Raw genomic sequence first — 12,868 nt, 5'->3', positions numbered from 1 at the left:
TCTAGTCGACTGTTGTATTCATACATGTATCATTTTGCCATGCAAATATAAGTTATTTGTTTGTTATCTGAGTTGAACATTAAGTCCGTATAGCAAATGATTCTTTGAAATCCATTTTTAGAAATCAGCCTAGTCATGCTGACTAGGCTGCGGTTGTTTTCAGTTTCAAAGTGATGTATATTCCATCCTGGTATAAACACATTCTCGCAAAACAATAAATTAAACTCCATACTTCAGCACATCCTGTTATAGAGCAGCTTGCACTATCCAAGAAGCCTAGTTTCCCTCTGAATTTCGTCTGACATAACGCCAGTTCCACAGTAGTGTTAACTGGTCTCCAGGGCCTGAGAGTCTTAACTTAGCCCTGATGGATTATGGGAAGGGGACTGGGACAGTGAAAGCAGCCCCAGCCTCATTCAGAACTTATGTAAGTGCGCCTCAGGGCCCCCAGAGGTTCCAGTGAAAAACGTCAGGAGGGATCCCACCGGAGCAGGCTTAATTCTGATCGAGAAACAGGTTGGGTGGAGAAATGGAAAACAGTAGAGAGACCCATTTGTGTGATTTCATTCCATCATTCATGCTGCAGGTCTACTAGGGTCAAAGGTCAAGGAAATATGAGCCAATGGGCAGAAGCTGGTAAAAACAGACGTCTGACCAGCTCAGAAGAGTATTTAATCTACTACTAGCCTGACAGGATAAGAGCACAATTAAAAATACATTTAATTTGAAGATATGAGAGTAACAAACTAAAACGTACAGACAGATTTATCCTCTTTGCTGCCTGGATGTTCACTGCAAGGGTTCATCAAGAGCGGGCTCCATTCAGGCCTGTAGCAACAGTGTATGTTTACATATGTAGGGAACCAGGCAGGAGACCGATGGTGAAAGCATGTTCTGAACGTGCACAGCACACCAGAGCGATGTGATTGGCTGTTGGCAGCCTATTTAACCCTGCCCCACATACCAGCCGGTTTGACGAGGTCGAGAGGTCACGATACGTGTGGTTTAAAGTGTCTGTGAGGGTCACCGTATTTTCATAGAGGTGTGTAGGTTGACCTGGATATGTTGTCCAGTTTCTCCTGAGGTCTTACACATTTTGAAAAAAAGCTGCAGCATGCAACACAGATAATGAATAAATGAATTCAATGATTCATTTTGAATTGATGCAACACCCTGAAATCTCTCTGGTTACTGTGCAGTCCATGTTTGGAAGGAAGACAAACCTTTCTCCGTCGTTTATTGCTTTAAATCATCTTAGACACACTGTTGTAAACTAAATTGAAGGCATTTTAAACAACCAGTAGGTTGACATAAAAAAAGAATGAAACATTATATTATTATATTATATTTGACCCTGGTCCATCACAGTCTCTCCCTGCTGCCTGTTCTCACGAAGAAAATTGAAAATGAAAGAAGACAAAGTATATATTATCTCTAATTTCCCCCATGAATCTCCTTTCATGGTGAAAATTTGTACAATTACACCAAAGTACAAAGGAGATCTGGGTGAATATTTGAAGATGACGTGTTGGAAACAATCCGTGCAATTTGTTTTGTTTAAAAGTCACAGCAGATTTGTTCCATTTAATGACATTTACTGGATGTTCCAGAGACCACAGAGTAAATCTTGCAATCCTTTTTACGATAGTCTGATCCCTTTAGATTCTACTCTAAACCTCACTTACAAACCAGAAGCCTTAGTAAGTGTCCAGAAAGATGTCAATCAAAGTAAATGTCATTACAGACTCAAGGCTTAATCAAGTGTTGTCCTCACAAATATTATTTTAATTACCTTAAACTCAACCAGCACAGCTCCGTTTAGATTAACATCTATTTTTAGGGAAACATTGGCCATGACAGACAAGCAGTTTATCCTCCTGAGACAAAATATTATCTACAGTAAATCACTGTCCAAGTCTCAGCATTTGTTAGACAGAATAAAAATCAGAAAACAATAAGACGTTGTAACAGAATTTTAAAAATCTTAGTTGAATTTGCACTTTAAGTTGAAGGAATGTGATAATTGCATCCTCTAAAGACCCAGAAACTGCATGTGGGTTTCAATCAGCTTTATCTAAGGTAAAGTTTAAAAGTGTTTTACTATCAGGGCAAACAACACATACAGGCCACGTCTGGTTTCACAACTTCAGTTTCTCAGCTCAGAATTCGGACTGTGACACGTCTGAATCCTTCAGGTGGAAAGATCATAACCTGACCTTGATTGTACAAGTTCAAGTTTCTTTTCACTCCAGTTAAAACTTTGAGCTATCTTCAGGTGGTCGACAAGAGGGAGGTTTTTACTCTGAATGACAAACTCTATGAGGTAGTAACAGGAAATCAGTTCGAATTTCATAAAGGTTTTTCGTAAAGGTTGGAGAGAGTTCAGGGAGTATGCAAGTAAGTCCGAACTGAGGCAAGGGAGGAATTTCAGTGCACTGTAAAAAGTTGAGGAAGCTAAAGTATTAAATATTTTTTATAGTAAAGCCAAACTTAAAGGCCTTTCACTGTGGGAAATATATTACTCCTGTAAACATAAAAGCATGGAAGTCCCTTATTGTTTAATGAATAAATCTTTTCACATACAGCACTTTTTGATTCATAGAACAAAAATTAAAAGGACAAACTTTGAATGAGGTCATGATAAAGTCAGTAATGAGCATCATAGATAAACTTTAAGTCACTAGCAAATAACAAATTTCTTCCGTTAGGATTCTGTGACCTTCATACAGCTTTTTAATGTTTGATATTTTAGATTGTGTTTGAAAAATATCGAAGAGTAATGGATCAGATGGTCTGTTTATGCATCTTAACTCTTCATGAGGCTCAGGCTGAAATTGCAAACCAGCAGAAACACAGTGAGCTGTTATATTTAGTCTCTGTCCAGATGCTTTTCATTTTACAGACAGTACTAACACCAAACACTGGACTATATAGGCCATTTATTATCTTCTGCTGAGCCTCTTTTAATATATTCATCATGGAGAGGTTCTGCCTCAACATTTCCCTTTAAGAGTCTTCAGTACACTTAAATGAGAACATGTCTAGTCTATGCGGTGGTCTTGTAAGTTTATACAAAATCGGCTTATGTTTAAATATGACTCAATGGGACAATCCAAGATGAGGAAGCAGAGTGAGTTGATGTGAAGTTCCGCATTTTTCCTTCAGGTTTCATCTCACACTCACAACTGTATGTTGAGCAATGTGTTGAAATTAGAATAAAATGTAACTACATCATATAAAAAAACCAGCTCTGGTTTGAAGCAATAATTTATCTTTTCATGTCATAAAAATAATGATTACTATTATTCTAAAATAGTATTTATTAATATTAATAAACACAACCACCATTTCTCTTCAACTGCTAATAACTTTAATGGAAACATTTTCAATGTAGAAAACACATTAAATACAACAATAACATGACTATTGCTACCACTGCCAGCCTTAAAACAATAAAAACAAACAACACAGCCACGAAATGTTTGAAAATGAACCAATTTTAAATATTTTAAATATAGACGAAATAGCCTATAATTTACTGCTACTAATCATACAGATTTGATAAACACAATGAGGTGATTCATTTGAAAAAGTAAATGACCTATAGGCACTAAATACTAATATATAGCCTAATCATAGAAATTAAAATTATCATCCTAACAATAAATACCACAGAGAGGCGCTGTGGCTGCCTATGTGTGTGTGTGTAAGTGTGTGTGTGTGTGTGTGTGTATGTATGTGTGTCGTCACCACAGTCACGTTGTTTCCCGGTCGGGTGGGGTTAAATAGCTGGTGTGCGCAGCAGACCGGCAGATAAACCCGGCTCAGCGCGCTCTGTCCACAATTGTGAGCAGCCTGGTTCACTCCGCCTGAACGGACGAGGCTCCTGCTCGAACAGCCACCGGCTCTTTTTTTGACGTGGTGTTTTTTTTTCACCTCCCCGGGATCTAAGCGACTCGGTTCCCGTGTCCTGTACGGTTCTTTAGTCTTTAAGGAATGCCCAGAGAGCTGACCCAGAACAGGATCCAAAAGATCTGGGTTCCCACTAAGGATGACAAGCCGGCCCCCCGGAGAGGTAAACACTAATAATATTTCTATATATTTCTATGTGGAATAGATAATATAATTTAATCTAATACTAGTTTTCCTGAAGTATAAGTTTGTATGTGACAGACTATTTCTACATAATTAATAATTTTAATAACAATAAATTTAATTTGTACCCAACTTTTCATTCATAGTGAATCTGAAAGTGCTACAACATTAAAACATGCAACACACAACATGAAGAAAATGTTGATTGTAGTCTGATACAACCACGTGGAGACTTATTAGTGTTTCAGTGGAGTTCAAAGGCGCTTTTTAATCTTTTCACTTCACTTTTTTTTTTAAATAAAAAATCCCCGGAGAGCTACGCATAGTCTACTTTCACATCCTCACTTATCGATAGATCAGTGGTCTTCATCAGCACGCACCGCACGTAACGACCCTCCAACTGGGGCATGACGAAGCTCTGGTCTCCATGGTTACCACAGTGCCCCGCAACCTGTGCGTGATGCAGCTGAAAGCGCACCGTTTTCTGATTGGTCAGCCGGCAGCGCCTGTGCATGGTGCGACCCTGCTGCTGCTGCTGCTGAGGCCTCGTTTCTGGCTTTATACCAAATAAAAGACAGGGAAGAGATTATTGATGAGGAAAAACAAGCATTTAACAGCTTTTGAAGCAACTCATCATCACATTTTATTCCTAAACTGTGACTGAGCTCCATTCTCTTCTATTTCTGCTTTATTGGATAGTTTTTATAAACGCACAAAGATCAAATCTCTGCAAATTTAAACCAATGCTGCTGCTTCTTTTAGCCCCATTCCTGAGAGAAATAATACATTTAATTTGTACTGCACTTTTCATTCATAGTGAAACTCAAAGTGTACAGTGTTAATTATTAAATAATGATAATAAGATTTAAGATTAAAAGCCTTCTTGAATAAAAAGGTTTTTAGGCGTTTTATAAAAGAGACCAGGGGTCTGTTCTGCCTTTAGATGATCAGGAAGGCAGAAATTTATTTTTCATGACTGATGAGATTTCTGTTGACCTTTCTGCTGCTCATTGATTATTGATGGGCGACTTTGGTTTACTGATCAATGAGGAAAGAAGAAAGCTATCTGTGCTGGAGGGATGCTTCTCCCTCATGAAACAGCTTTTGTGAAGACAAGGCAGATTCTGAACCCAGTGATGGTTTCAGGTCTGATCCAAAATTCAGAGTTTGACTGTGTAATTTGTGTTTTTCATGAGGAGGAAAGCTAAAGAATTTAGCGAATTATGGCCTGAGGGATGTGGTAGATGAGATGAAGGGGATGGAGGAGAGGAGAGAGGTACCAGATGTCTGAATGTCCACGTAAGAGCTTGATCCATTTTTCCGTTGAAGCATCGTGGCTCCTGTGTTGTGGAAACAAGATTAGTGCGTGATCACCCCTGATGCTTGCAACTGCAGTGATGGAGAGGAACGAGGAGTCTGCTGACCTGGTCCAAAAGTTTGGAGAAATTTGACGTTAAAAGTGAAAAATTGAGCCAATAAAAAGTCAGAGTTATGCTTCAGTATGCAGCAATTTAGTCACCATTTCACTTCCCTGCAGAGCATATTTTTCATGTAGAGTCAAATCCTCCTTCCCACCCACTCACTGTGGGATTCCAGGGCAACACGGAGCAGCCTGCAGTGACATATCTATGATATCAAATCTCCCATGGGCCTCGGGTCAGGTTATAGTATATCTGAGCAAGTGAAAACAACTCATCCCAGCTGGTGGAAGCCCCGTCATATTGAAGCTTGCAAAAGTGAGTCAGATGTGCAGCGAGGTGGAAATAAAAGTCACGAGCCACGTGCTGGCTGGGAGTGAGTCAGCATGGGGAGAAATGAGATTATATGTGCAGAGATGATTTTAATAAATAAATTCAGTCAGGTTGCAGCTCTTGGTGACCAGTCGTTATCGGTGCCAGCGCTCTGGCTGCTGGTTGTAGTGGACTCAGGTTGCAGGCAGCGTACAAGATGTTCATTCTGGCCTCTGCTCCTCTCAGTGTGTTTTTTTGTAAACAGGCCTGTTGTCATGACAATTCCCTTCCCTTGCCATCCCTCTCCGCAGCGGCTGGCGCCCCACACTTCGCCAACCCCCCCACGGTCATTGTGATGGTTGGCCTGCCGGCTCGGGGCAAGACGTACATGTCCAGGAAACTTACACGCTACCTCAACTGGATTGGCATGCCCACCAAAGGTACACACCACTCACACACACACACACACACATATTTAAACACTTGCTCAGTTTGTTCTGCAGCTTATCAATTACACAATGACACTCCTTGTTCTTTCATGGTGTTTTGCGTGGCAACATAAACTCGTGTTTTCACCTTCAGGATATCATGTTCATGCTTGTTGCCTCTTCCTGTGTGTGTGCGTGTCTTTTGCAGTCTTCAATGTGGGAGAGTACCGCAGGGAGGCGGTTAAGAATTACAGCTCCTATGACTTCTTCAAGCCTGATAATGAGTGTGCCGTGAAAATCAGGCAGTAAGTCCCGCACGCACACACACACACACATGCACAATGAGAGTAATCTACTGTATTTGTGTTGGGGTTTTTTTTGACCATAAAAAGCAAAATTAACATCTCCACTGTCTTTGTTCTTCAGGCAATGTGCCTTAGCAGCTTTGAGGGATGTCAAGTCCTATTTAAAGGATGAAGGAGGCCAAGTAGCGGTGAGTTTCTTGTCGTGCATCACCCGTTTTCTAACATTCTGCCCTCAAGCGTGATGTGCAAATCAATATTCTTTGCATCCCGTCGTCTTACAAAGCCACTTCGTCTTTTTTTCAGGTCTTCGATGCCACAAACACGACAAGGGAAAGGCGAGAGATGATCCTCAAGTTTGGCAGCGAGAACGCCTTCAAGGTCAGTGTTACTATGGTGACCTGAGGTATGACATTACCGCCAGTGCAGCAGCTTTCAACAACGTCTCCTTTCTCTACCCAGGTCTTCTTCATCGAGTCTGTCTGTGATGATCCCAGTGTCATCGCATCAAACATCATGGTAAGTCACAATGATGATGTCACAGATGATGCGTCCCGGTGCTGTGCGAAAAAACATGAAATGTATTAAAACTCTCTGGCTTCAGGCGTGTTATTTGCCGTCTGACAATCTTCCTCCTTGTGCAGGAAGTGAAGGTGTCCTGTCCAGACTACCGGGACTGCAATAAGACTGATGCCATGTTGGATTTCCAGAGGAGAATTGAATGTTACAAAGCCAGCTACCAACCTCTGGACCCTGACCAGCATGACAGGTAAATCATCGGCACTGATTCTGCCATGTCCAGTACAAACTAATACAAAATAGTGGCTCATACCGTCCTGTTCGCTCTCTTTCTCCAGGGATCTGTCCTTCATCAAAGTGATAGACGTTGGTCGCCGCTTCCTCGTCAACCGGATCCAAGATCACATCCAGAGTAAGATTGTCTACTACCTGATGAACATCCACGTCCAGCCCCGAACCATCTACCTGTGTCGGCACGGAGAGAGCACGGACAACCTGGAGGGACGGCTGGGCGGAGACGCCGGCCTCTCGCCGCACGGCAAACAGGTAGGAACAGTAGCAGAGAGGAGCGTAGATGAGAGTAGATGATGAATTGATAAACGTCAGGTTTTGAATACTGTTCCCTCTTTGTAGTTTTCAGCTGCCTTGGCTCGGTTTGTGGAGGAGCAGCAGCTGAAGGATCTGAAGGTTTGGACCAGCCAGCTGTGTCGCAGCATCCAGACCGCCGAGCATCTGGGAGTCCCTTACGAACAGTGGAAGGCTCTCAACGAGATAGACGCAGTGAGTGTCACTCTAACATAAACTCTTACACCATATAACTCTTTTTGTTTTTGCCGAACTGAAATATTATACACTTGGTGTGTTGTTTTTAGGGAATGTGTGAGGAGATGACGTACGACGAGGTGAAGGAGAAATTCCCAGAGGAGTTTGCACTGAGAGATGAAGATAAATACTACTACCGCTACCCTGCTGGAGAGGTATACAGCCATTGAACACCTTCACAATCCCAAAATACAGAGGAGTAGGATTCCTGATGTGGTTTCAAACCAACTTACTAATAAAAATCCTGGTTGCAGTCCTACCAGGACCTGGTCCAGCGATTGGAGTCAGTCATCATGGAGCTGGAGAGGCAGGAGAATGTCTTGGTTATCTGCCACCAGGCCGTCATGCGCTGCCTGCTGGCCTACTTCCTGGATAAGAGCGCAGGTGAGTACTACAACTCCCATTAAGCCCTCTGATTTAGACAGTCATTCTCTGTTTGGTGGCATCCAACATGTTTTTGTGTGATTTGCTGTTTGCAGATGAGATGCCCTATCTGAAGTGTCCGCTCCATACAGTGTTGAAGCTCACCCCTGTGGCCTATGGGTGCAAAGTGGAGTCCATCTCTCTGAATGTGGAAGCTGTGAACACCCACAGAGACAGACCAGAGGTAATACATGATTCACTGAATACTGGGAACTACGGAAGTGAAGTCACATCCTGTATAACATTCAGATCCTAGTGTTTATTAACAGTAAAGGAACTGGATATCCTGATACATTTCTCACACTGCACATTTAATCTGTTCTTACAAAAAAACAGTCCCCATAATGCTCCCCTGCAGTGCTTGATTTCTGAGTTTTAAGTCTAGTATGATGATAAAGTGTTATCTTTGTCACCCCTGCAGGAGGTGAAGAGGGGTCCTGGCACCTTGATCAGGAGGAACAGCGTGACTCCTCTGACCAGCCCCGAGTCAAACATCAAGAAACCTCGCATCGATGACCTGGACGAGGCTCCGATTCAAGAGCTGCCCCCTTCTGTTGCTTCCCTGGCCCTGTGCAGCCCCTCACACCTCCCTCTCGCCCTGGCCGGACAGGTGGGTTCATTATAAACATGCACAAATCATACTTTTTTACATTTTCAAGCACTGCGTTACTAGGATACAGTGGGTTTTTTAAGGCCAGTACCCAAAAATTTAGACTTCACATCACAAGAGGCTGATATTTCATGCCAAATTGGTATATTTTCAGGGAAGATTCGATAAGAAGCTATTGTTTCTGTACAGAACTATCTTGAGCAACATTTATGACATCATGGGACAAAATAAAACAAACAGGCTAAAACATTTCCTCCATCTGTTTCCTTTTTGACGGCTTCTTTAGAGTCTGCACGTATGTTCACTCACTTGTTTCCCATCTTCTTTTTCTCTGCTGCCTTCTCCTGCTCTGCACCTTACAGCACTGGCTGGGCAAAGTTTGCCTGTAAGTATTCACTCTGTTCAGTATCTGTGGCTGTGTCACTCTTTTTTTTATCTCATCCTCTTCCTGTTGCTGCATCTTCATTTGCATGGTGTTCACTGCTGATGTTTCTTTTCCCCACTAATATGTAAGTGAGAAAAGCAAAGAAGTTTATACAAATATTGGCAAATTTACATATTTTACCTTTAGTAGGTACATTTATGTAACTTGTATTAGCTCAATTCATCACATTTATCAGTATTTATCATGATAAATGCAACATATTTCAGTAAACTAAAACATTTTGTGACAGTATGTTCTTATTAGGACACTGTTTTACAGTGAATGTGTTCTAGACTTAACTAATAGGAAATGATGTCTCATACTGAAGAGTAGCAGCACTGTTTCCTGGCAGTGAGGGAAAAAAAGACAGGCATTCATATTTGCTCCTGGGAAGCTCTTCTCTTCCCAGTTTACATTCCTGTGATTCCTGTCTGCTGTTGTCACTACAATGCTACTACTATTGTACGCTGATTCATGCTGACTGTCCTGTTCTTGTCTTTGTGTTTGGTTTATTTTTGGCCTGTCTTGTCCTGCTTAAAGACGAACCAGCCTCCACTATCTGAAAGTGGTTTCTCTCTTAGTCTTTCAAAGGTAAACACACTGTAGAGGCTTTGCTGTTGCTTTGTAGCTCTCCCAACATTTGATTCAAATATATTCTAAATATCTGCCAACCAGACTAAACCAAGTTGCTGTGGCACAAATAACTCTTAAGAAGTTTGTACTCCCAAATAATGTGAGTTATTGAGGAACTTAGGGCGATTCACTAACAAGCAAACAGGCTCATTTAGCAAAGACACAAATGTAGCATGCTAATGCTAGCTTCCACTAGTTGTATTAGTTTTGTGCTAGGTGTGTTAGCTTGTTTTCTTGCTAACAAGCTAACACAGCTTTTAGCACAGCTAACAAATTGATTCACACACTATATTAAAAACAGTTATATCATTATTTATCTGTCCAAAAGAGACAGGCATGTTTAAATTTAAAGTTTTCGAAGAGCTGCTAGCTGTTATTACCCAGGGACGTCCAACATGGCAGCGTATTGGATCCACAATGAAAGCCATTTGTAGATCAGAAATGACTTGTCATTGTTAATTTGGTTGTGTTTATTGCCAGTTTAATATTGTCCGTTTAAGTAAAGCTGGGTGTCCTCCAGATATAACCATAGAAAATCAAATAGTGCTTGAGTGTGTACGATAAATGAACCTACAAAGTCATGAAACTCCATTGACTGTGTGAGGGGAAGCGACATGTCGGCGCTAGTTTTGCTGGCGCAGTGGAAAAGTGTGGATAACGCCACTGGATGTGTGAGAATCTTGTCAGCTTCATTCATAATCACTTGAGGATTAACTGGGTGGCGGCTCATTCAGCTGCAGCAACCTGTTCACACACTCCTGAACTCAGCGCTAGTTTTCACGCCCTCTAAAAATATCAAAGCAAACCAGGGCCCAAGGAAACACAGGTGATGTAACTTGTGGTTTAGGGATTACACTAAATGAGAAAGTATCATTTGGCCAGGGGACGTTTATGCAAGAGTCAGTTGTGTTGTTGCTGACGTCCTGGCAGCCATATGTGACGTGTTTTATAGTTTAATACAGAATGAAGTGTTAACATTTTTGGTGCATGTCTTTGTGTGTTTGCAGAACCTGAAGAGGAACTCATCTGGCCGCCATGACGTCCTGCAGTCCTGCCAATGAAATTGCACCGTTTGGTCATGTGACTCAAGAGGCCAGAAAGTGGATCACTGACAAAGATTCGCTGAAAAAAACTTCAAACAACAAGGAAACGCAAAATTGAGAATTTTTTTTTTCAATATTTCTCGGCCTGTAAAATCTAATGGAATGAATCTTGTATCATTTTGTCCGCTACGGATGCAAGTTACTGTACCTTTAATCCTTCAAAACAGGCCATGGTTATGTAATTGCTGTCCTATCAGCTATTTTGTGAGATATTTATGTTCAAGGTCGATTTCATTTCAAAGCCAAACTCGTAAATTCCCCCTCCCATTGTCCCTCTGAGACTGATGAATCTGTGTTTTCAAGGAAACTTTAGAAAACCTCTTGTGTATAATTCGTTCTTTCATTCAGATTCAGAGGAAAACTGTGACTCTTTCGAATCTAAAGTCATTCCTGTTATATTTCACAGCTCAGTCAGTTCTCTGGATTACCAGTTTCTTCTGGTTAAGCTTTTTTTTTTGGAGAGACCACACCCAAATAGAACTTTTAGCTCTTCCTTTTTCAACCATGTAATTATGGTTGCTTTAACGAGATGATGGGATGGTATTTAGTTTACATTGTAAACTCTTTGGCACTTCTTTGGAAGCACTGGCGTTTTTCACGTGCACTTTTTTCTAAAATGTGTGTGAAGGCAGAACGTTGTAATTTAATTGACTCTTTTGTATGCGGATGCGACAAAATAAGAGATTATTTTGCACAGTGGGGATACATTTTTATTATTATTTTTTTTTGGTTTATGTGTCACTTTAACTTTTTAATTTTCATGACTTCACTGTAACGGAGGTGATTTTTGCCGTAGAGTGCCTGTAGTGCTTGTTTTGCAAGCCCAATGCCGCTTCTCTTGCTATTTCTGTGGACTTAATCGCTGGAGGAGAGGCACCACATTTCACCTAATTACTTCACATATCATTTCAATATTTTACTTTTCATGTAATATTTATTTTTCATTGTGTTTAGTTTCAATGCTACAGAACATGCAGATCATTTAAACAGAGTTCTGTTCACTGATGGGAAAGTTTATTTTCTTTTTATTTCCTTTTGCTGTCATTGTCTGCTGCGCACAAATGTAAGCACCTATATTTTTCTTACAACAAAGCGTGCTGTTAATAATATCTTTGTAAATGTTAGTGTACATACAGTATAACTGGAGATGGATGGGAGATGACTTGGAACTCTCTTGGGAGTCTTTTAATGAACGTGTGTGTAATAAGTGTTTTTGTACTAATGTGTCGGGACTGAATGGAAAGCATAATCTTTTGAGAAAGAAGCTGCTGCTCCTGTCTCTCAGTAAATCTTTTAACATGTTTGCTTGAGATACTTGAAATTTGTTTTTTGTAAAAACTGTTTTATTATATTCTTTATTTATTTTTATGTAGTTTTTGAATGACTGCTTGGAGCGAGAGGCACCTTCTTAAAACCTGAGGACTATGCATGAGAGGACAGTATGTTGTATAGTTGATTTTGCATCTGCTGGACCAATAAATTCACTACAAATATACATTTTACCTTCTGTTTTCATTGGACCAAATCCAACATTACTATTCCGCCAACAGGCTTTCCTTGTGTCCGTTTATGGAGCCGATCTGAAGCACACATAATGTGTGATGCCCATTCACAGGATTCATGAGTCACACAGACTGTCGCATGTTGCTCATCAGGATAATTGTGACTGGGTGCATTCAACATGTTGCTGTGAAATGACATCAGAGTGGATAACAAAACATCCCTCTCTCCAACAAAATTGAGCACACAAGGAGGTTATTGTACTCAGAAGTACAATGG

The 12,868-nt window shown here is 40.9% G+C and overlaps 1 protein-coding gene across 4 annotated transcripts; it reads left to right on the top strand.

The window, feature by feature from the left end:
• The first annotated feature begins 3,798 nt into the window (after positions 1 to 3,798).
• Positions 3,799 to 12,584, top strand: pfkfb3 (6-phosphofructo-2-kinase/fructose-2,6-biphosphatase 3). 4 transcript variants are annotated; one of them, XM_067581450.1, is made up of 15 exons: positions 3,799 to 4,075; positions 6,137 to 6,265; positions 6,462 to 6,558; positions 6,680 to 6,746; positions 6,862 to 6,936; positions 7,018 to 7,074; positions 7,200 to 7,324; positions 7,413 to 7,620; positions 7,708 to 7,854; positions 7,947 to 8,051; positions 8,151 to 8,280; positions 8,376 to 8,503; positions 8,741 to 8,929; positions 9,292 to 9,314; positions 9,894 to 9,948. In XM_067581450.1, the coding sequence occupies exons 1-15, from the start codon at positions 3,997 to 3,999 to the stop codon at positions 9,946 to 9,948; spliced, it is 1,614 nt and encodes a 537-aa protein (XP_067437551.1). In that variant the 5' UTR covers positions 3,799 to 3,996. The 4 variants fall into 4 exon arrangements, with proteins under 4 accessions (XP_067437551.1, XP_067437549.1, XP_067437548.1 ...); XM_067581448.1 differs by lacking the exon at positions 9,894 to 9,948 and adding an exon at positions 10,994 to 12,584 and having other exon boundaries at positions 3,800 to 4,075; XM_067581447.1 differs by lacking the exons at positions 9,292 to 9,314; positions 9,894 to 9,948 and adding an exon at positions 10,994 to 12,584 and having other exon boundaries at positions 3,800 to 4,075.
• Positions 12,585 to 12,868: the final 284 nt, after the last annotated feature.

Source organism: Thunnus thynnus, chromosome 23 (assembly GCF_963924715.1).
Source record: "Thunnus thynnus chromosome 23, fThuThy2.1, whole genome shotgun sequence".
In the NCBI taxonomy this organism is placed as follows: Eukaryota; Metazoa; Chordata; class Actinopteri; order Scombriformes; family Scombridae; genus Thunnus; species Thunnus thynnus.
Note: the sequence above shows the minus strand (reverse complement) of the source record. Positions and strands in the feature narration are given on the sequence as shown.